This window comes from Ochlerotatus camptorhynchus, unplaced genomic scaffold (assembly GCF_037179485.1).
Source record: "Ochlerotatus camptorhynchus isolate MF236.1 unplaced genomic scaffold, CSIRO-AGI_Acam_v1.1 ptg000094l, whole genome shotgun sequence".
NCBI lineage: Eukaryota > Metazoa > Arthropoda > Insecta > Diptera > Culicidae > Ochlerotatus > Ochlerotatus camptorhynchus.
Genome location: NW_027040584.1, coordinates 3,400,828 through 3,421,988, shown reverse-complemented (window position 1 = coordinate 3,421,988; position 21,161 = coordinate 3,400,828). Strand labels below are relative to the sequence as shown.

General features: G+C 40.8%; 2 protein-coding genes across 3 annotated transcripts in view; one reads left to right on the top strand and one right to left on the bottom strand.

Moving 5' to 3' along the window:
- Positions 1–21,161, top strand: part of LOC135698732 (mucin-2-like) — a 133,323-nt gene that overhangs the window by 62,561 nt on the left and 49,601 nt on the right. The window lies entirely within an intron of this gene.
- On the bottom strand, positions 10,814–13,640 carry LOC135698698 (cartilage oligomeric matrix protein-like). Its single transcript, XM_065218777.1, has 5 exons — positions 13,441–13,640; positions 12,096–13,373; positions 11,807–12,035; positions 11,233–11,750; positions 10,814–11,172 (listed from the first exon to the last, which is right to left on the bottom strand). Exons 1-5 carry the CDS (start codon positions 13,631–13,633, stop codon positions 11,075–11,077), a joined length of 2,316 nt encoding a protein of 771 aa, XP_065074849.1. The 5' UTR covers positions 13,634–13,640; the 3' UTR covers positions 10,814–11,074.

Below are 21,161 nucleotides of genomic sequence, written 5' to 3'. Positions count from 1 at the left end.
CAAATTAACAAAAACGTGGATTACTCTTAGCATAAGTAAATTTGAGTAAAACCCACTCATATATGAGTAAATGTCACTATATGAATGACATTAACTCATATTTGATAAAAATTTACTCATTGTACGAGTGACCTACGCTTTTGCGCGTTTGAGTAAACGGTACTTAAATATGAGTTGGTCTCATTTCCGTAAAGTTTGTATAGATGGGAGGATTGCCTGCCCCTATTGCTAAACAACACAAATTTGAGTAGGATCTACTCATATCCTCATATCCTCATATCCTACTCATTGAGAACAAACAATTTTGTTTTTTTTGGCCCAATGTCACCCCCACTTGGAGCTGCCTTCCTGGCACGTCGGTAGTATTGGTGCTCAGCACGGAAAACAAGATCGACGGAAAAAAACAAATCAAAGGGGTCACCCCCACTTACGGTATAAGAAATTTCATTGTTCTGTACCTATTGCTGCTAAAATATATTTTAATTCAAAGCAGATCTCAGAACTAAAATGTATGACAAGCCTACAGAATACGTTCTTGAACGAAATCGTTAAATTGGCTATCTACGGAAAGCATGTATTTGAAAGATAAATTAAATAATAAAAAACTAGCAGATACAGTCAACTTTCCATTTCTCGAAGTTTTTTTTTTTTTCCTTTGGTTTGTTTTTTTCGTCGATCTTGTTTTCCGTGCTGAGCACCAATGCTACCGACGTGCCAGGAAGGCAGCTCCCACACCTGGACCCTACCTATCGACCCATCAACTCATGAACCGGGGACCAACGGCTTTACTTCCCATCCGAAGGAAGGCGTGATGAGAGATGTTATGCCTCAGAACATCCCGGCGGTGCCGACTGGGATTGAACCCAGGCCTGCTGGGGTGAGAGGTAATCACGCTTACCACTACACCACCGGCGCCGTTATTTCTCGAAGTTGTCTATCTCGATTATTTGTGTAGTCTCTTCAAATTCCCATACATCTCTAAGATCTCTATACATCAATATTCTCTCTATCGTAGATGCATAGCATAGGAAGCATCCATTGAGCACGTCACGTAAAATTTTAGAAAAATAAAGCCCTGCTCTCCCTTTTGTCACGTTTTACCTGTGCGTTATAAATAGCATGTCACAGATATCTAAGCCCGCTCCTTCCCTTCTTAGAGCGTGACGTACATAATGGATCGCCAAAATGTGAATTTTGGTCAATTTGCTCCTGAATTTGCGTTAAAGCAACATTTTTTTAAGCTTTTAAAATTCACATCTCCAAACGTAACACGCCTTTCTTCTATCTAGCTTCCAAAGTACCATAATAATTCCCTGCTAGTCTTGAGTAACACACAGACTGCATCTAATCATCATCCACCACCGGCTCCGAACAATCTTAATCTCTCAATCAAAGCTGCACTTAGAGGCGCTTATCTGCTTAACTATGGCCACAAACGAAAGCCCAAATGAATCGACGGCAATAAAGATCAACGGCCGGCTCGTTTTGTTGACCACCACCGACCACCGTTTGATGCGTGGAAAATGCGTCATTAATAAGCAGTTGAACCGGCGACGACGATCGTGATCATAAGAGCATACTTCTCGCCTTGTTCGAATCTCACCACTCGGAAGATGCGTCGTATGTAAGCCTTAAGTAGCTACATTCATACAAACTTTGCCTGCTACAAGGCGGAACGAAACGGAACACGCTGATATGCGGGGCAGCAGCAGTGGAGAGGAAAAAGCACTTGTCTAGTGTTTATCCGTTTTACTACAAAAAGCATTTCTTCGTCTTGGATCGTTTTTTTTTTTTTTTTTCGGTTGGCTTCGTCGCGAGAGTGCATCACGGGAAAACACATGCATTGAACATGCACCGAGTTTGTGGGCTTGACTGTTCGTGTTTGTGTGTGTGCGCATTACCCGAGAAAAGTAAAATAACACATTCAGACAAAGACTTATCATCATCCGACCTTCTGTCCATTCGACCTTTCGTACCTTCGAACTTTTGTCCTTTCACCTGTTTGTCATTCGTGCTTTTGTATTTTGACGTTTCGTCATAAGTTCAATTCGAATTTGTGTCCATCGACCTTTTGTCCTTTGACCTGTACAAGGGTGCCAATGAAATGTATGGGAGAAAAGAAACCATCGCTTTTTTAAACGGCCCATACACAAAATTTTCATAGTCTCGATAAAAGACCATATGCAAAATTTAGGCGGAATCGGACATGATTTAGGGGCGCCATTTCAAAAATGTAATTTCGGAAATATTTTTTTTTGTGCCAAATGTCTTAAAAATGCATGAAACGTCGAGATCTAGTGATATTTTAAAGTTTATTTTTGTCAAAAATCTACTTGCTCGGACTTAGCAAAATTTCCGAAATTGATAAAAAAAAATAGACGCTAAATGGCTTAAAAATGTATGAAACATCAAGATTTAGTGTTAACCCGATTTTTTTTTCCGAATATCGAAATTCTGGTAGGGTAGAGCACTACTTCGTCGTAATCGCCCATTTCCGTTCTATCGATTAGAAAAGATCAATAATATCAATGATTTCACTGTGCACAAATCAATAAAAGGTTTGTTCCGATGCGTTAGTTCATTAGCTACAACGTAAACCCTGTTAGAGCGCATTGTATGAATTTTTACGCTCATTGTTCTCAAAACAAAAGAAGCGCTCCTAGCGAAACCCCTTTTTCTACGTTTATCAGTAGGACGAAGGAAATCTAATGGCGTTTCAATGCGTTAGGACGGAATTGAAACTCGTAGAACGAATTTAGAATCAAAAATCAGCATTAGATTTTAAACAATATCTCAACAATTTGTGACTCTTTATCAAATCCAACGGTACGTATGGAAAGGTGAATAAATTTAGAAGTCATCTTTGACAAAAATATTATATTTTTCGTCCAAACTCGTTCAGAAAAGAGAGGTAAAGCGCGGGTTGTGCTTAGAAGGACGGAAATTAGATCAAAAGCCCTACCTTTTAAATTTTTGGAAATCGATTTTTTTACAGAGTTGCTTATATTCGCTATAATTTTTTTTATCGGGATAATGAAATCATTAGCTGTAATACTGATATTTTGTACTTGTAAGATGCAAGAAGAGGGTGTGAAGTAGGTGTGTGGCTTGACTTGTCAATTTCGCTTTCAGAGAGTCACAATTAGTGATTTTATAATTAGTGAGCGGTCACTCTGAAACTGCATTGAATACCATGAACACCACATTTTCCTGATGCTCATGTAAGATTTCTTGTGTTTCTGAAATTTATATAAAGGTCTTGGAACTTTGATGAAGTTTCGGTAATTCTCTGAGTTTCTTGGACCTTGCACCTGTACTTCACCTCTTGAACATTCTTCAATTTCCATGAAACTAGTTAAACTGTTCTTAGTTTCTCTGATCAGTCCTTCTGCTCTCGAAGCATTCCTGAAGTACTTTCAATTCTATTGAAGTCTTGGTAACCGGCGCCGGTGGTGTAGTGGTAAGCGTGACTGCTTTCGCACCCCAATGAGTCTGGGTTCAATCCCAGCCGTGGTCGGTGGGATTTTTCTGAGGCATAAAAATCTCTGGTCACGTCTTCTTTCGAAAGGGAAGTAAAGCCATTTGTCCCAGCCCCATGTGTGTTTGAATGGGTACGATATCCTACGCAGGTGTGGAAGCTGCCTTCCTGCACATTCGATTGCCGTCAATGGATGGCAATCGATGTCCGTCGGTGATTGGCGCTACATTGCGGAACAGAGACCGACGTTAAATGAAGGAAAGAAGAAGAAGAAGAAATTCTTGGTATTACCCTGAACTAAATAGAACTCTAGTCTAACTTCTTTGAGGTACTTGGAAGTTCTTTAAAATGTCAATTTTCCTCGAGTTAGCTCCACATGTCTGAAATTATTTTGACGACTGAGTTTCTAAAATTTTCTTAAAAGTTCCTGCAGTTTGGAACCACTTTGAAAATCCTGAAGTTTGCTTGAAGTTCACCAAAATTTCCAAGCTAAAATATGTTATCTAGTAATCCAGATGGGCATCCGAAAATGCCTTTATGCATTTTTGTATGCAACTTTTATAAGATGAGCATACGAAGATCGATATTTCGAATTTTACGAATTGACCACTTTTATGGATGTACCAGATCTCCCAGAGGACAGTTTTGTGACCACCAGTGTGCGCATGCTGGTCTCAGATTCAAATTCATTCATGTAGCATCACAACACGTGATTTAAAAAAATAGCTGGGCAATTCGGATCTTCCAGATGACCGTTTCTTGAGTACTTGGGTCTGTAGTTGGGTCTTAACCTTCAATCTTCAGTCTTCGTGGTTAGGTATATCAATATTGTCGAAAAAAAAAACAAGCACGAAACTCTGCGATCAATTTCAGCTCGAAGTTCAACGATAAGCTTAGCAACTATCGGTGCGAAAGCCGAAAATGTAAATTCACAATCGTGATAGCAACGACCGGTGCGTAAACAAGCTAACTAAAATAGCAATGGCTAAAGTTGTCAAACTAGCAGCCCGAATAGCAACGCATGGGTGCGGGTGCTCTAAGCACAACATATCATTATAACATCTAATGATTTTATAATTCCGAAAAAAAAATATTTTTCAGCGAGGTGAGAGGAAGCGATCCTGTTTTTTTTTTTTTTTGTTATATGCCAAATGACTGCTTTTGCCAACTCCAAGGCCAAAATTTACTTTCTTGGACTTTGAATTTTTTCATGAAATCCGTGAAGTCCCGGAAGGTTGAATTTTGCCAAAATAAAAAAAATACGAAATTAGATTTTGACGTTTCATGCATTTTTAAGCGATCTGGCATACAAAAAAAAATCTATTTTCGAAATTTCATGATGGTAAGGATATTTTTCAGATGAAAAAAAAAATCAAACTTTGACCGCTTTGCGGTACCTCTACCCCAAGTCCGATTGAGCTCAAATTTTGCATAGCGTCTTTTTTCGAGGCAATGAACAATTTGTATTTAAGTCGTTTAAAAAAATTCGATGGTATCCTAATGTACATCTTCTGTGAGCATACCTGCTATACGACCTACTTGGATCAATAAACATTACATGGTGTCAGAACCCACAAGTGATTTACAGTGTATCGCAAAATTGAGCATCCACCCTAGTGGAACATTTTTTGAAACATTCTGAATAGATATATTTTTTAAATCTTGGTTGGTGGTTAAACGGATGTATATTGATTTATCGTTTTAGTTTTGGAATTTATTGGAATAACCTGTATGAAATTCGATTTATTTTAGTAAAACGCATGATTTTCAACTGTTTACCTAGTGGACGAATTTTAGTAAAATTAGTGGAATATGAATGATCTTTATTATGACTAAAAATGAGCAAAATTTAAAAAAAGTTTAGTTCATTATACTTCAGATATTAAAGTTTTTTTTTAAGGAAAAGGCGTTTTTCTCAAATAGCTCTTACTTTTAATAAACGCAACCAAATATTTAAGCCCAATGCGGTACGAATAATTGATAGATTTATGATGATTCAACAGCCAGAAATTCAAAAACTTATCTGTTTAAATTGTGCTTTTTGTTTTTTTTTTTCTATAATTTAAACACATCTGTTCGCTCAATTTTGAGATACACTGTACGTGAAAGGATCGAACATTCCAATATAGGATATTCTAAGCCATGACGTTGAAAATTATGAAGACACCAAGAAGGATGAACAGATTCAAGTCCATATCGTTCTCCAAAATACTGTTCAGAGCTTGGAGTTCTTGAGCTGAGAGCCTCCCTTAGCTCAGTCGGTAAAGACAAAGCTACAAAGCAAGACCATGCTCGAGGTGACTGGGTTAGAATCCCGGTCTGGTCTACGAATTTTGCGTGTTGGAAAATTTCTCGACTTCTCTGGGCATAGAGTGTGATTGTACTTTTTCCACTAATGCAAAAATGGTACAGGCAACGAAAGGTCTCAAATAATAACTGTGGAAGTGCATCTAGAACACTAAGGTGAGAACACGCAATTAGATATATTGCGGTAAGCTTGAAATACGAATAAGAAGAAGAAGAAGAAGGAGAAGAAGAAAAAGGAAAAGAAGAAGAAGAAGAAGACGAAGAAGAAAAAGAAGCTTCGAATTCAGACTGTGGAGGATACTGAGGTAAGAGCACTCAATGGTGTTATTTTGAAGGGTTGGCCCGGATCCAAAGAGGATTTGGAACCCGAACACCGAAAATATTGGGGTTTTACAGATGAGCTGGCTTCGTACGAACGGTTCGTTTTCAAATTGAATCAAATTGTAATTCTCAAGTAATTGAGGAAGAAAATGTTAAATTGGTTCATAGTGGACATCCACACTGAAGTAAAACCTCACATAATCGTCATTGGTGAAATCCTTTAAATGTTATTGGTTATCCAATGAAGAAATCCCTTTGAAGAATCCAATGAAAGTTAAGTGTCAATGATTGACAGTAGCAACCTGGAAAAAAGGTGTGTGAGCTGAATTTATTTTCAGAAACATCGTACAGAACAAACTATGCAAAAAATAGCCCAATCAATCGAATGATGCGCCTATATAATTTGCATTGCGGAACTATTGACATCACTATGTCCAAGCAGCAAATAAAAACTAAGCTAAAACAGAATAGAATTAATGCATAGCATGTAAGTAAACATTGTAATAATCATTGTATGTAGTCTACACTGGCTTGACGAAATGGAAATAAAAGTATAGTAAATAAAAGTATGGGATTTTCTAAAAGTGCAATCTTCTATCTTCTATATATATAAAAATGAATTTCTGTCTGTCTGTCTGTCTGTTTGACCCTTATAGACTCGGAAACTACTGAACCGATTGGCGTGAAAATTTGTATACAGGGGTTTTTGGGGCCGTGGAAGGTTCTTATGATGGTTCGAGACCCCTCCCCCTTCTGTAAAAGGGGCTCCCATACAAATGAAACAGAAATTTCTGCATAACTCGAGAACTAATCAAGCAAATGGAACCAAAGTTAGGCATATGGGGGTGAGTGTGGGGGTATAAGGAGATAATCATAGGGGGTAGCCCCTTAGATAATAGGGGCTACGTACAATATAGCATGCTTTTTTTTTAAATCGGCGCATAAACTCAAGCTAATATTGAATCCCGAGCAAGACCGGGCACACTCAGCTAGTTTTAAATAAAAATCAATCGTTCTTACGTGTCATTTTCGTTCCATGCAGATGTACACTTAGAGCAAAGCAAGTGCTGTTTTGGGTTCACATGAGCAGAGATATCCAAGATATGGTCAATTGCTGCAGCGTATGTCAACAGCATCTGCGCTGCACTCCAAAAAGCACTATTGTCACGAAGCAGGTTGCTGAGCTGCCGTTCGAGCGAGTTGCGTCGGATTTGTTCTACTTTAGAGGAGAGGAGTATGTTCTGATTTTAGATAGCTGGTAAAACTTTTTCGATTTTAAGACACTGTCACGGTCATCATCCGAAGCCGAAGAAGTCATCGATATTATGAACAACTGGTTTGCCACGTTATATAGGGAAAATGGATGTAATGTTGGCCAATAAATTTGGACCCATACATAAATTCAACAATCGACTAAATCAACGACCAAAATATCCATTAGTACCGTCTCAATGATGCGTTCATCTAGATAATATTGATAAATAGCAATAATATAACACAGACAAACGAACAGATCATTGTAAACACTACCACCATCTGTCGTATACACATCTCGTATATACAGATGACTGCTAGTCTGTTATCATATATTCACTATCGCAACTTTGGGTAATGGCTCTAAAGTTGGCCTATGGATCTAAGATTAGGCCCAGTGCTACAAAATCTGCTATCTATCAATTTTATCTAGATGAACGTGTCGATTGCTGAATTTATGTATGGGCCCACTTAAGGCAACAGTTGTAAAACGGTCTACACTGATTGACGAGAAATAAAATGAAGATACATTCACAAGCTAAAATATGTAACCGTGTAATCCAGATGGGCATCCAAAACTGCCTTTATGCATTTTGGTGAGCATCTTTTATAAGAAGAGCATATGAAGATCGATATTTTGATCATTTTTACGAATTGACCACTTTTACGGATGTTCCGGATCTCCCAGAGGACCGTTCCGTGACCACCAGTGTGCGCATGCTGGTCCCAGATTAAAATTCATTCATGTAGCATCACATCAAGTGATATAAAAAAATCGCTGTGATATGGATCTTTTTTACGAATTGACTACCTTTACGTATGTTTCGGATCATCCGGAGGACCGTTTCTTGAGTGCCTGGGTCTGTAGTTGGATCTCAATCTTCAATCTTCACGGTTAGGTATATTAATATTGCCGAAAAAAAAAATTACGAAGCTCCGTGATCAATTTCAGCTCGAAGTTCGACGATAAGCTTATCAACTACCGGTGCAAAAGTCGAAAACATACATTTACAATCGTGATAGCAACGACCGGTGCGTAAACTGGTTGCTTACTAAAATAGAAACGGCTAAAGTTGTCAAACTAACACTCCGAATAGCAACGCACCGGTTCGGGTGCTCTAATGACATTTTAATAAATATCTACTCTTCTTCGACGATCCACCTAAACATGTTTTTGTTTAAGCTAGACCTCGCAAACTTAAACCATAATCTACGCCCACTAAATTTATCAGCCAACACTAAAAACAAGCAGCCTACCTTTTTGTAAACAAAGGAGGACCACCCAGAAACATATACATTTCATCCACGCGTAATCTGCATGTTCTCGTATAGAAGCAAAACATTAGTCATCCGTCAGCCGCTGTAGGATTGGGCGATCTCAGGGATTCGGCGGCTTGATTTTATTCACAGCACTAGAATCAAACCTTCAATTAAATGGACATTTTCTTCGAATTATATTTACGTAATTTTTGAGAAATAACAAAAGGCAGAATTTTCATCACCATTTACTCATGTTGTTCAAGAGATTCGATTGTTTTCAGAATAACTTTTTAGGGATAGCTTAAGGGGCTGTTCATAAACTACGTGGACGGTTTAGGGGGGTGGTGGTAGGCAGTTATCCCATAAAACTGTCTACATAGTCAATGAACAGCCCCTGAATGGAGAAGATAAGAAAAAACAAGTGGAATCAAAGAATGAGCACCGGAATGAATGCCTCCATATCATGGAACATTAACATGGTAACGTGAAACTACACACTTAAGTATTTCTGCAATTTATTTTGTTGAGATTTAGTGAAACAATTGCTGAGACTCAGCAAACAAATTAGATTTTTACTGAGATCTCAGCCAACAAACAGATATTTAGCAGAGATATCAGCAAAAGTAAATGCCGAGATAATCGAGATTAGATTTTACCGAGCTAGATTGACTCGTCTTTCTCGCCAACCATACTGTTATGCTGTGTAATGATGAAAGATACAACAATGTATCTATTTTATTTAACACTAGCTGAGTGTACCCGGCCTTGCTCGGGATTCAATATAAGCTTGAGTTTATGCGTCGTTTCCAAAAAGCATGCTATATTTTTCTGTTTCATTTGTATGGGAGCCCTCCCCCCCCCCCCCTTACAGAGGGGGAGGGGTCTCGAACCATCATAAGAACCTTTCCCGGTCCCAAAAACTCCTGCATACAAATTTTCACGCCGATCGGTTCAGCAGTTTCCGAGTCTATAAGGGTCAGACAGACAGACTGACAGAAATACATTTTTATATATCTCGATGAACATTTCAAATGGTCCTATCTGCTTTGATCGATTCTCTTCATCGACTTTCTCTTTCGTCAATAACTCAGCTGCAAAACCTTTCCCTGTTGTATTTGACGTTTTGGACGCTAGATAAGAACCTCCTTTATCAAACTATGTGGTAGAATTAGCGCGAAATCTGTTTGCATAGCAGTGGTTAGGAAAAGAGAAAGTCGATGAAGAGAATCGATCAAAGCAGATAGGACCATTTGAAATGTTCATCGAGATATACACAGCAAAAAAAAATGTAATATCGATCAACGTAATTCAAGCTGATGTACGAAATAATGATGTAATAGCAAAAAGCAAATACAATATTACATCAATGGATGTAATTTTGTTCGCAAAATCGATGTACATCGTACAACGTTATATTACACAACCGATGGATTGACCTGGTTGCAGCAGTTTGGATGTAATATTCAACAACTTTTTTTGCTGTGTATATATATATGAGGGCGACCCCGGCGTAGTGGTTAACATCCATACCTCTCACGCCATAGTCACGAGTTCAAATCTCACCCCCGGACAAGTCACGAATGACCCAAGAGTGTTAAAGTGACTATAATAAAAAAAAAAAAAAAAAAAAACAAAAACATTTTTATATATATTTAGATTAGTGCTGATACAGATTTTTAGGTTATTCAAAAAACACTGATAAAAAATGCATTGTTTTGTTTGTTTGAAGATCGATTTTTAGGATTTTAATAAACGAAGAATCGATCCTAAAAATCAAAAATCTAGGTGAAAAAATTGATCTCTCAAAGATTGAGCCAAGATCGCCCAATCCTACTGCTTCGATGCCTTAAGGTACTGTGATCATGAAGAAGAACAACTGCGCATGACAATCGTTGGTGATAGTCAACCAGATCGGAGGTGGATGATTTTTGCGACTATTAATTAAATTTCATTTTAGAGAAATCCATTCATTGACACTTATTCAATCTCACAAAATCCGCCTCATTAGGAAATGCCAACTTTAGCTTTTACCACTTTTTAATGAGCTAATAACTTAAACGATCGCCTCACCGTCGCTGTCGTCCTCGTCGTCGCTTTCAGCTCTACGATACGAGACAGAAGCAAATTGACGATCACCAGAAGGCCCGGTTCTTCGAGTGGGCGGATCACACAAAACAGAAATTGCCCAAATTCGAAACCAAATGATAAGTGAGTGCAAATTAAGAAATAAATTAGGAATGTTAGAGTTGGATTCGACCAAATCGAATCCATACCGTAAATGGTCGGCACCGGCACTAGGGATGATGCAGTGCAGTAGTGGTTCGGTATGGCATTCGTAGCGGTGGGAATGATTCAATCAACATTACGTGGGTTCGGAAAGCATTGAACGGAGTGACAAATAGCGACATTAATCTATTAGCTGGAGTGTGCGGGTTGATACATAAACAAGTGAAATCACCAATCCTCGTTGACCTTGAGTGACGCTATCTTCTTGAGTTGCTTGGCCGATAGCTGAGGTTTGATTTCTTCGAAAATGTTCTGCGGAATGTTTTCTGCAAGAGGTTTAGATATGTATGATTGTTTGTGAGATTAAGAAGCCATTGGAAGCTCACCGTTGCAGCGGTAGACCAGGTTCGACCATGTGATTAGCTCCTGCGAGAAACAGTAGACTCCTACACGACCTCCTTTGATAGTTCGATCAAAAATGTTGCCCGAGTCGGCCTCTAGAAATTCCCCCTTGTACAGTCGGAATCGAATCAGTCCAATCGATGGTCGGTGGAGCAACTTCCATCGGTAAGAAGTGGAAAATTTCCAACCCTTCTTGATCGGATCCTGCCACAGGAGCTGGGTCTGTCCGGTTACGCTGGCGTCATGCCACAGGCTATTTCGTAGGTCGATCCCCGGTCCGGTTGTGCTATTAACAAGTTTTAATAAAATTCCAGATGTTGCATAGGCTTTAAATGGGTTGTATTCCCAATATAATTGGTTTCTTTGTTTCCACGACGCCATGTAAAATTTCCTATTGTTGACGAATCCAAATACAAATCCTACAAAGTCATCGTCCACAAATGTCGATGACTCCGACACAAAGAACGTTCCTTCGAAATCCACGCCTTGCAATCGATCGCGCCTGAAATGATCAATCAAATCACCATATTGAGAGAAAACACTACAACAGGATCATACCCGATTGCCAATCCGGGATCGCTGTTGAACTTCTGGAAGATCTCCGCACCTCGGTTTCGAATTTCCCAATACGGATCGTATTGACTCTGACCGACAGGATCAAGAGCTATGGTTTTAAACTTCCGGAAGTCGGGGTGCTTTATACGTGCATTGCGTGGACAGTTGTCCAACCAATCCACTATGGAATCTCCATCGAAGTCTACTTCACAAGCATCTCCGACTCCGTTCACTAAAAACAACACAAATGCTACTTTCCGCAAGTACCAACAACCTGTCGACAATTACTTACTGTTCAGATCCTCTTGGTTAGAATTGGAGACCAACAAACAATTATCCTCCTCATTGATAACTCCATCGTTATCCTTATCATCGTCACAAGCATCCCCAATCCCATCCGAATCTGAATCCAACTGGTCAGCGTTGATCTCATTCCAACAGTTGTCCCGATTATCCTGAATACCATCTCCGTCCGTATCCAGACCTGTTTCGCAAACGTCACCCACCTCATCCCCATCCGAATCCTTCTGATCACTGTTGACATTGTTTGGGCAGTTGTCACAAACATCCCCTACGCCGTCTCTGTCGCGATCTTCTTGTCCAGGGTTGGAGACCCATATGCAGTTATCTCTATCATTACTCAATCCATCACCATCCAGATCACTGTCACACACATCCCCAAGTCCATCCCCGTCTGCATCAAGCTGATCCGTATTGGAATTACTTGGACAGTTATCACAATGATCTCCGATCTTGTCCCCGTCCGAATCTTCCTGCCGCGAATTTGCCACATTTGGACAGTTATCGTTCTCATTATACAGTCCGTCAAAGTCCATATCCCTGTCACAAACATCACCAATTCCGTTACCATTCAAGTCTTCCTGACCCGAATTAGGCAACTCCAAACAATTGTCCTTTGCGCACTGTGGATCCGAGCAACTCAACGCCACATCCGGATATCCATCCTGATCGCTATCCTTCCCACACAGCACTCCATTACCGGCCAAGCCCACCGGACATCCACCGCAAGTAAAATACGGTGCCGTATTCTTCTTGGAACAACTAACCCCCGTATAGCAAGGTTTAACCAAACAAGTATTTCGACTACAGTATCGTCCATCCCCTTCGTACCCTGCTGGGCATGATCCGCACTCAAAATGCGGAGACTTCGCCGACCACCGGCAGCTAACTCCCGGAAAGCAAGGCTTCTTGACGCATGTATCCATCGGTTGACAAGTCTCGCCATCACCTTCGTACCCGGAAGGACATTTGCCGCAACGATAGTATGGATACTCATCCACCATTCGGCAGTCCACCCCTTCGTAACAGGGTTTTTTCAAGCAGAGATTCCTCCGGAAACAATTTCGCCCGTCACCGTCGTAACCCACTGGACATTGGTCACAGTAAGGTTTGCGACCGTATTCGTGGCAAGCTACGCCAGCGAAGCAAAGACCATTATAACAGTAGTCTTTGTTGGAAACGGGAAACGTGACATTCTTGACGCAATTGGTACACTTGTCCAGCAAACTCCGGACAAAGTCCAGCTCCTTCCAAATCAACGAGAAGTAAGCTGCAAGGGAACAAGGTGATTCTGTGGTTAACTTGCTTCATTCGAACGGGATATTCCGAGGACTTACCATCACAGTCGAACTCATGCATGGGAGCATCCATTCCGGGAAGGACGTTCCGATTGGGAGGCAGTGATGGGTTCTGGTTCGGGATGTAGAGGTTGTCCAGATACCAATCGCGAGTGTCGCCATAACGGCGGAGCTCGTCCGATTGGACGAGCATGATTGGAAGCAGTAGTTTCAGTAACGTTAGACTGAACATCTCCGATGGACGGCCGGTTAGCGACTGAAGATTTGCGGATATGCGATGTTCCATTTTTAGGGGGTGTTCAACAGTCGAGTGTGAAATTCGATCCTTGACTGCGTTCTACATACAAGTGGTGTATGCACAAACATTGGGCCGTATGAATAAAAAAGTTAGCTTTACTTTTTTTCCCATAAGGCTCTGTATTCATATGGCCCATTGCATCTGTATCGTTGGTAGCATGCACGGGGAAAACATTGTTCAAGATAGTGAACATTAATACTAGAGGCGTATAGTCTGAAACTCGACACAATTTCATTTGCAATGGCAGTTTGACCATAAAGGGTGTCCCACATCAAATTGCATCACGGAAAAAAACGCTGTAGAAAATTACCTAGTTGTACTAACAATCAATACGAAACTATCGATTTGAAATTGGCTCACTACTTGACTAGCCTATTGGTCCCAAGGAAACGATTAGCGTATCCCATTCTTGTCGGAATTCTAGTACTACACTATGTTTGTTTTGATTCGCTATTATAATGTTTGACAGATGAAATGAGGGGTTAGTGGATTATCCTATGTTTCGAGGGGTGAATCGATTAGCTTGGGACCGAAGATAGTACCAGAGCTGAGCCAAAAAGTTGAGCACGTTTCTTCGGGACCTTCTATAGTCTAGTACAGAACAATTTTCTCTTCCCGTTCAATATCGGGCTGTAATTGACTGTAGCAGCGTTCAGTGGGGGATAAACACCCGACCAGAGAATGAAGACAAAATGAAAACAAAATTGGATATTTTGATATAAGCGTTCTTGATAACATGTTTTGAGAAAAAAAAACGGCATGTTTATCGATCCCGTAGACATTCATCTCGATTTTTAAATCAAGATTCAAATTTTTGATCGTTGACACTAAATCTATTCGTTGACAGCTCGCTTCCATACAAACTTCCACCAAGGGGTGCTAAGATGGCGATTTTTGCTAATTTATTCGTACTTATTTAAAATAGTTCCAATGTACCAAAATTGATTAAATTTTGGATTTCGGTTCCATTCAGTGTTATTCCTGACCCGATATGGGAAATGACAGGTGGGCAGGAACTCACGGTCTCCCAGTGTTGGTGAGTTCTTTGCCGTTAATGTTCACGAAAAGTTCACTATTTTGTCATACAGAAATTCAAAACAAAAATTATCTGCGGATTTGGACAGTTTTTGACCTGTTTCATACGACCGGAAGGTGTATGCTGGTCACAAATGCCGTGCCAAACTGATTTCCTACGCAATTAATCAATCTTTGATGTGAATTTCGCTAATAAACACGAGGAGCATTTCTTATAGCAAACTTGTCATAACCAAATGGGCATGGTTCATTTTAGTAAACAAACTAACACTTCTTCCGACTGTGTCACCTCTCTTACTCGCCTAGATCCTGACCTCTATTGGCGTTGACGGTGATTCTGTAGCTCTTTACTCCTATGGTAAAATCCATAAGCAAACGTCAGACTGTGCGTGAAACATGGCGGACTTTGTACTATCCTTTCACTCCCGCGAAAAATCCCATCAGAAACTGTCAATCTTTGCAAGAAGAGACGATTTTTCGACGGTGCCATCAACGCCAATAGGAGATCAAAAGCAAAACAAACTGTATTGTGGTGACACCTAAGTTCCGGTTCAGTAACTAAAAGCGTGATGATAGTTTTGTTTTTATTGAATGGCGGTGGTACGGAACTACTGAAAAATACTTGTGTATCACTGCGAATTTCACGGATTTCTATAATGAAACTATTCGGATATGGTAAAAAACATATCAACTACTCTATCCCTCACATGTTATATGCCTTTTAAAGAATAATCTGAACGAAAATTGAGATCCAGTTTTCAAATTTGCATTTGATTGAGGTTAAAATCTTTGCGTACGGAAGAAAGGTTCACCGTTTGTAACGACAACGACGTCATTTTCCTGGGATACCGGAAATATGATGCTAGTAGTATTCATATCATCGGATACATGACCCAAAGCTCTACTCCGGGCAAGGTTTCACTCAAACTCTAAAGTTGACCATGGAAGATACAATATTCATACTCTCGGAGGTTAGGAAGTCAATCAGCTCCCACACCTGGACCCGAGATGGTGCCCATATCGGCAAAAAATCTAGGTGTGCAAGTATTCCACTAAGACGCCCACATTCATCAGGATGTATTATTTTATTATCAGTTACAATTCCAACGTGGGTCGAAACTGGCTCTCCTACCCTAGTAAACAATCTCGAAAAGTTCAATAATGTGAAAAACTGGCCTAGCCTAATAATCTTAATAATTTTGAAACGCAATATTCGAACAAAATTTATGGCTGAGTATTAACAAATTCGTAGATCTAATTGTTTTCTGGAAGAATTTCAAAGCTCAATCTATCAGTTCGGACTAGTATCATGCAAATAAGTTGTGACTAGATACATTTTAAAAAATTGCTACTTTTAAGAATATATCATATTTCGGAATTTATAAAATTGTCTTAATTATGCAATTTGTTGCGATCTTCAAACCCGAAAATTCTAATAATTTATTTTGTGTTTTCAAAAGAAATGTGATGTGAGCGGTTCTCTCCGGTTTTCTGCATTTAAAATAAAATGCCTTTACTTTTTTTTTCAGTGACATCAATCATGACAGTATTCCTTTTTTACCAAATTTATTTATATGAAACCAGGAGTTTAATTTCTTAATTTCAGTGGCCACCAAGTTTGCATTCTCGTTAATTAGGTGATACTTAAAGAATTTTAAGATCTCGAGTTTCGAGCATTTGTTCTAGATTCTTGAACTTGCAAACATGTTCAAGATGATGGAAATGAATTCCACTGAACTCCCCCTTGCCTACGCCCCTGCGAAGTAAATGATGGTCAGTTGCATGCAAGCTGCAGCCAAACGGATTCGCCGTCAAGTAGGCAACCATTTAAAGCTGTCTGCATGGCTAAATGAACCAAATTAAATTAAAGTTTCGTTCACTCAAATTCGCAAAACGGACACGGAAAACGAAACTCACTCAGAGAGTGAGCAACTTTTACTGAATTTGTATGGAGAATTTATTCTTGCGCTGAGTGACCTAATCTTTAAGGTGCTTCCTTGTAGAGTCCACAAATGGTTACCACGTAGGCACATGCATGCACTTCCACTTCGAATTTTCAATTCCACACAACTCTGGAATGAATGCCCCATTTCACCTGAAGTTGCCACTTCCTGTATGCTGCAGTACAGCAAACGTGGAGTGTGGAGTAGCAATTTCATTGTGGTACGCAGGGTTCTGCATTTTCGAAACAAAGACAAGAAAATTAACTCCCCGCAGAATTGCTTCATTTTGAGAAATATCATTTTCGTGAACATTCTTCCTGTCAAACGGGACTTGACTATGGCTTGTTTCATTCGTCAAGTGCATCAGTTCATTTCATTTGAAGCAAAGACTTGTTTCAATTGACGCAATGCATAACTAATCTGCTTCCTTCATTTTTTTTTCCACTTGCACTTCAATTCGGGGCTCATACGATTTGTCACGCGTCGCGTCTTGAGGCATAAAAATATAGTAGCCGCACAATATCGGGTGCCGATAGGGATGGCATCCGAATTATATGTAGTCCGAATGTTCCGGAGTCCAGATGGCTGCCATCGGGCTCAGGAAAAGTCTCAAATACACTATAATATCGGTATTTTCGGAACGGGGACGACGCGAAGGTGCAGAAAATCGATGTCCGACGCCATTTTGGAATCAAAAGGTCAAATACCCTAAGATACGGATATTTTCGGAATGCCAAAAATCGATATTCGACGCCACTTTGGAATCCAGATGGTGGTTATCGGAATTCAGAAAAATTATCAAATACCCTAAGATATGGGTATTTTCAGAACGGGGACGACAGGTAGATGCCGAAAATCAATATTAGACGCCATTTTGTAATCCAAGATGGTGGCCATCGGGTTTCAGAAAAGTATATAATAACGTAAGATCTGGGTATTTTTGGAACGAGGACGACGCATAGACGCCGAAAATCGATATTCGACGCCATTTTGGAATCCAAAATGGTGGCCATTGGGTTACAGAAAAAGTGTCAAAACATTAAGATCTGGGTATTTTCGGAACGGAGACGCGTAGAAGCTCAAAATCAATATTCAACGGTCTCTAGACGTCACCCCGATTCCAAAAATATCCACATTAATCGGTATTTGACAGTATTTCACACTTCTTCTGAACCAATCCCTCCATGCTAGATTTTGAAATGGCGTTTGGTTTCTGGCCACATTGATGGGTATTTGACAGTATTTCCCACTGTTTCTTAAACTGGAAGCCGCCATCTTGGATTTCAAAATGACGTCGATACCAGAAGCCTCTAGACGTCAATACCCATATTGATGGGTCGGCATCAGAATTTTCCACTTTTTTCTGAAATCAAAAGCCGCCAGCATGGATTTCAAAATGACGTAGAATAAAGATTTTCAGCCTCCAGACGTCACCCCGATTAAAAAAAAAAGTAGAAGGGTCTGTGCCTAGGGGCACGAATGGATGCTTGACGTAGGACCGCTAGTGGACGGAATAAATGTGAAGAGCATTAAGTTCTTTTAATTGATCAACTATCTATTATCTCAACTCTTTCCGTTTTCGAATTGTAGGCGTACCAAATTTGTAGTAATCTTTTTCAATGAGAAAGTTGATTACGAGAATCAATCAAAATCACTTGTACCCCTGCTTCCAAGTTTGTGTGGTCATTGGGGGCTTATGGTTCTGAATATGGACAAACAAGCACAGATAAATTCTATTCCAACTCTTTACTGATGTAAGCTTGATGGCCCTGAAAAGGGCCGTTTTATTGAAGAAGACATCCATGGCCACTTACGCTTGGCGTGTTTAGTGTAGGTGACAGCATCACGGACCTCATTTTCCAGGAACACCTTCAGCACACCTCGTAGATCAGACCGGGATACGTCAGACACCGCCACGGCGAGCCAGACGACGGATGGTGGTTATCTCGAAGAATTTGCGATGACGATTGGCACCTCCTTTGCCACGACCAGTCAATTGTTGCTTGTTGGGTTATAGAAAAGTGGACTAACCACCTTCCTACTGCTGCTATTGCTGACCACGCCGTCCGAAGTGAATATGGGCTGATACCAGTAGTTGTAGTAAAATGTTCGTTTATTTCTGTTGTTTATGATTTATACATTGATTTTACAAGTTAATTTATTAGCCTATCTGGCTCTTCATCTTTGTTCTTTGGATATTTGGATAATTGGATAATTTACTATTCGCGTATTTCATCTAGTTAGCAGAATACTCCTTGGGGAGTGTGTTTTGTTTTAATTGAAAAATTTGATAACCTACCTAACTACGACTCTAACTTAACCTAACGTGCCAGATCACGTATGATCTGATGATCTGATCTCAGACAGGTGTCTCTGAACCTTTCCATGGAGACCGTTCGTCGCTCTTCGAGAGGCTGAAGGCCAGCCAGGCGGTGGACCTCAGAATTGCGGGTCCGTGGAGGACTGTTTAGGATCATCCTAAGGATCTTGTTCTGGATCCTTTGGAGTTTGAGGTGATGGCACATAGCACAACTCTCCCAGATTGGCGTTCCGTACTCAATGGTGGGGAGGATGATTTGCTTGTGGATGGCAAGCTTGTTTTTAAGGGAAAGGGTGGACTTCCTGTTGATAAGTGGGTAGAGCGACCTAATCAAGATGTTGCACTTGGTGGATGTTTTGTCCACATGGGACCGGAATAGCAACTTGCTGTCAAGGGTGAGACCAAGGTAGACGACTTCACTCGACCATTCAATGGGAGTGTTATCAAGGTGGACTTTTGAGTTAGCAGGCGGAACAAGCCGGGGTGAATTGGAGTGTGGAAACAGGATGGTCTGTGTTTTAGCTGCATTGATACAAATCTTCCAGCTTTTAAAATAGTCGGACAGAACATCCAGGCCTGATTGGAGTTTTCTTGTCAGAGCACGGATCACTCGACCCTTATAGATGATGGCAGTGTGTGAAGATGTTAAAGAGGATAGGACCAAGGAGGCTACCCTGGGGAACCCCAGCATCAGCGTTGAACGTATCAGAAGGAGAATTGTTCAAGAAGACCTGGAATGATCTGCCCGACAAGTAGTTTTTGATGATCTTCACGAGGAAGATCGGGAAGTTGTATCGATGCAGCTTGTACACTAGGCCATCATGCCAGACATTGTCGAACGGCTTCTCGACGTCCAACAATGCCATGGCAGATGTATTGGAAACGGACTTGTTCCGCTTGATGATGTTACTAACCCGTGCGAGTTGGTGGATGGTGTGGCCTTTCCTAAATCTGAATTGTTCTTTGAGAAAGATGTTATTATCATTTGAAAACACCAGCAGACGGCTGAGTATCAGTTTTTCGAATAGCTTCGAGATGGATGACAAGAGGCTGATGGGGCGATAGCTTTTGGCACTGGTAGGGTCTTTGCCAGGTTTGTGAATTGGAATAACTTTGGCTAACTTCCAGCATGCAGGGAAGTAGCCAAGCATTAAACACTTGTTGAAGACCACTGCAAGGTGCTTGAAGAAGTCAACACTCAAGTTTTTCAGCTCGAGGTTGACCACTCCATCGACACCAGCGGCCTTCATGTTCTTTGTTGATTTAATCGCTGCTATCACCTCATCAGCCGATATTCTACTTTCGTCAGGGACAACTACGGGGGTGGCAGCGACTCTAGACATTGCCTGTGATACTGCAGGCTCGTGGGGACTCACCATGGCGTGGCCAAGGTTATGTGAATTTACAAAGTGTTGTCCAAGAGCATTGGCCTTTTCAAATGGGGTTATTAGTAAAGATGGGTCCGAATTTTGGTTAGGAGAGGAGAGGAAGGATTTTTCAAAATCTTTGCCATTTTCCAGAATGGCTTAGCACAATCTGGGAGAGAGCGAATCTTGTTTGCAAAATCGATATTTCTGAGATCCACCATCCTGGCTTGGATGATTTTGTTGAAACGGTTGCAATTGGTGTTCAGGTTAGGCAGCCCAGTACGCTGGTACTGCCTACGAATCGTGTTGCGGAGTCTAATGAGGTCTTTAGTAGGCCTGTCAAGGTTCAGAGTATTACTCACCTGTCTGGATACTGGCACATGTAGCTCCCTGGCCCGGGAAATTGCTTGATCGATGGAGCGCAGATACCAGTCAACATCTTCGGACGATTCCGGTTGGACATCGTAGTCTACAGCGGTGTCGATGCAATGTTGGAACTGACCCCAGTCAACACGATGATAGTTGCGCCGGAAAGCTTCAAATCGATTTACGGAGTAGTGGTCCGAGCTGAGTTCCTGATAGGTGATAGGTTGAGCGATGTTGTTGCCCATGTTGCTGATGAAGATATCGATGGTAGCGTGAACACCGGACCGACTCAACCGGGTGGGAGTTTCCGGACTCAAGATGTTGTACTGCGCTTCCTGCAGGTCGTTGTTCAGGATGGTGCCGTTTTGATTGCGCCGATTGTTGCCCCAAGCTTGATGTTTGGCGTTCAGGTCGCCAGCGATGATAAAGTT

Bases quoted from the DNA above. Each gene is read 5' to 3' on its own strand.
- LOC135698698 (XM_065218777.1), bottom strand. From the start codon at position 13,633: ATGTTCAGTCTAACGTTACTGAAACTACTGCTTCCAATCATGCTCGTC. The intron at 12,036-12,095 runs GTAAGTAATTGT...TGTTGTTTTTAG, and splicing joins TAACCAAGAGGATCTGAACA to TGAACGGAGTCGGAGATGCT. The intron at 11,751-11,806 runs GTATGATCCTGT...TGATCATTTCAG, and splicing joins GATCCCGGATTGGCAATCGG to GCGCGATCGATTGCAAGGCG.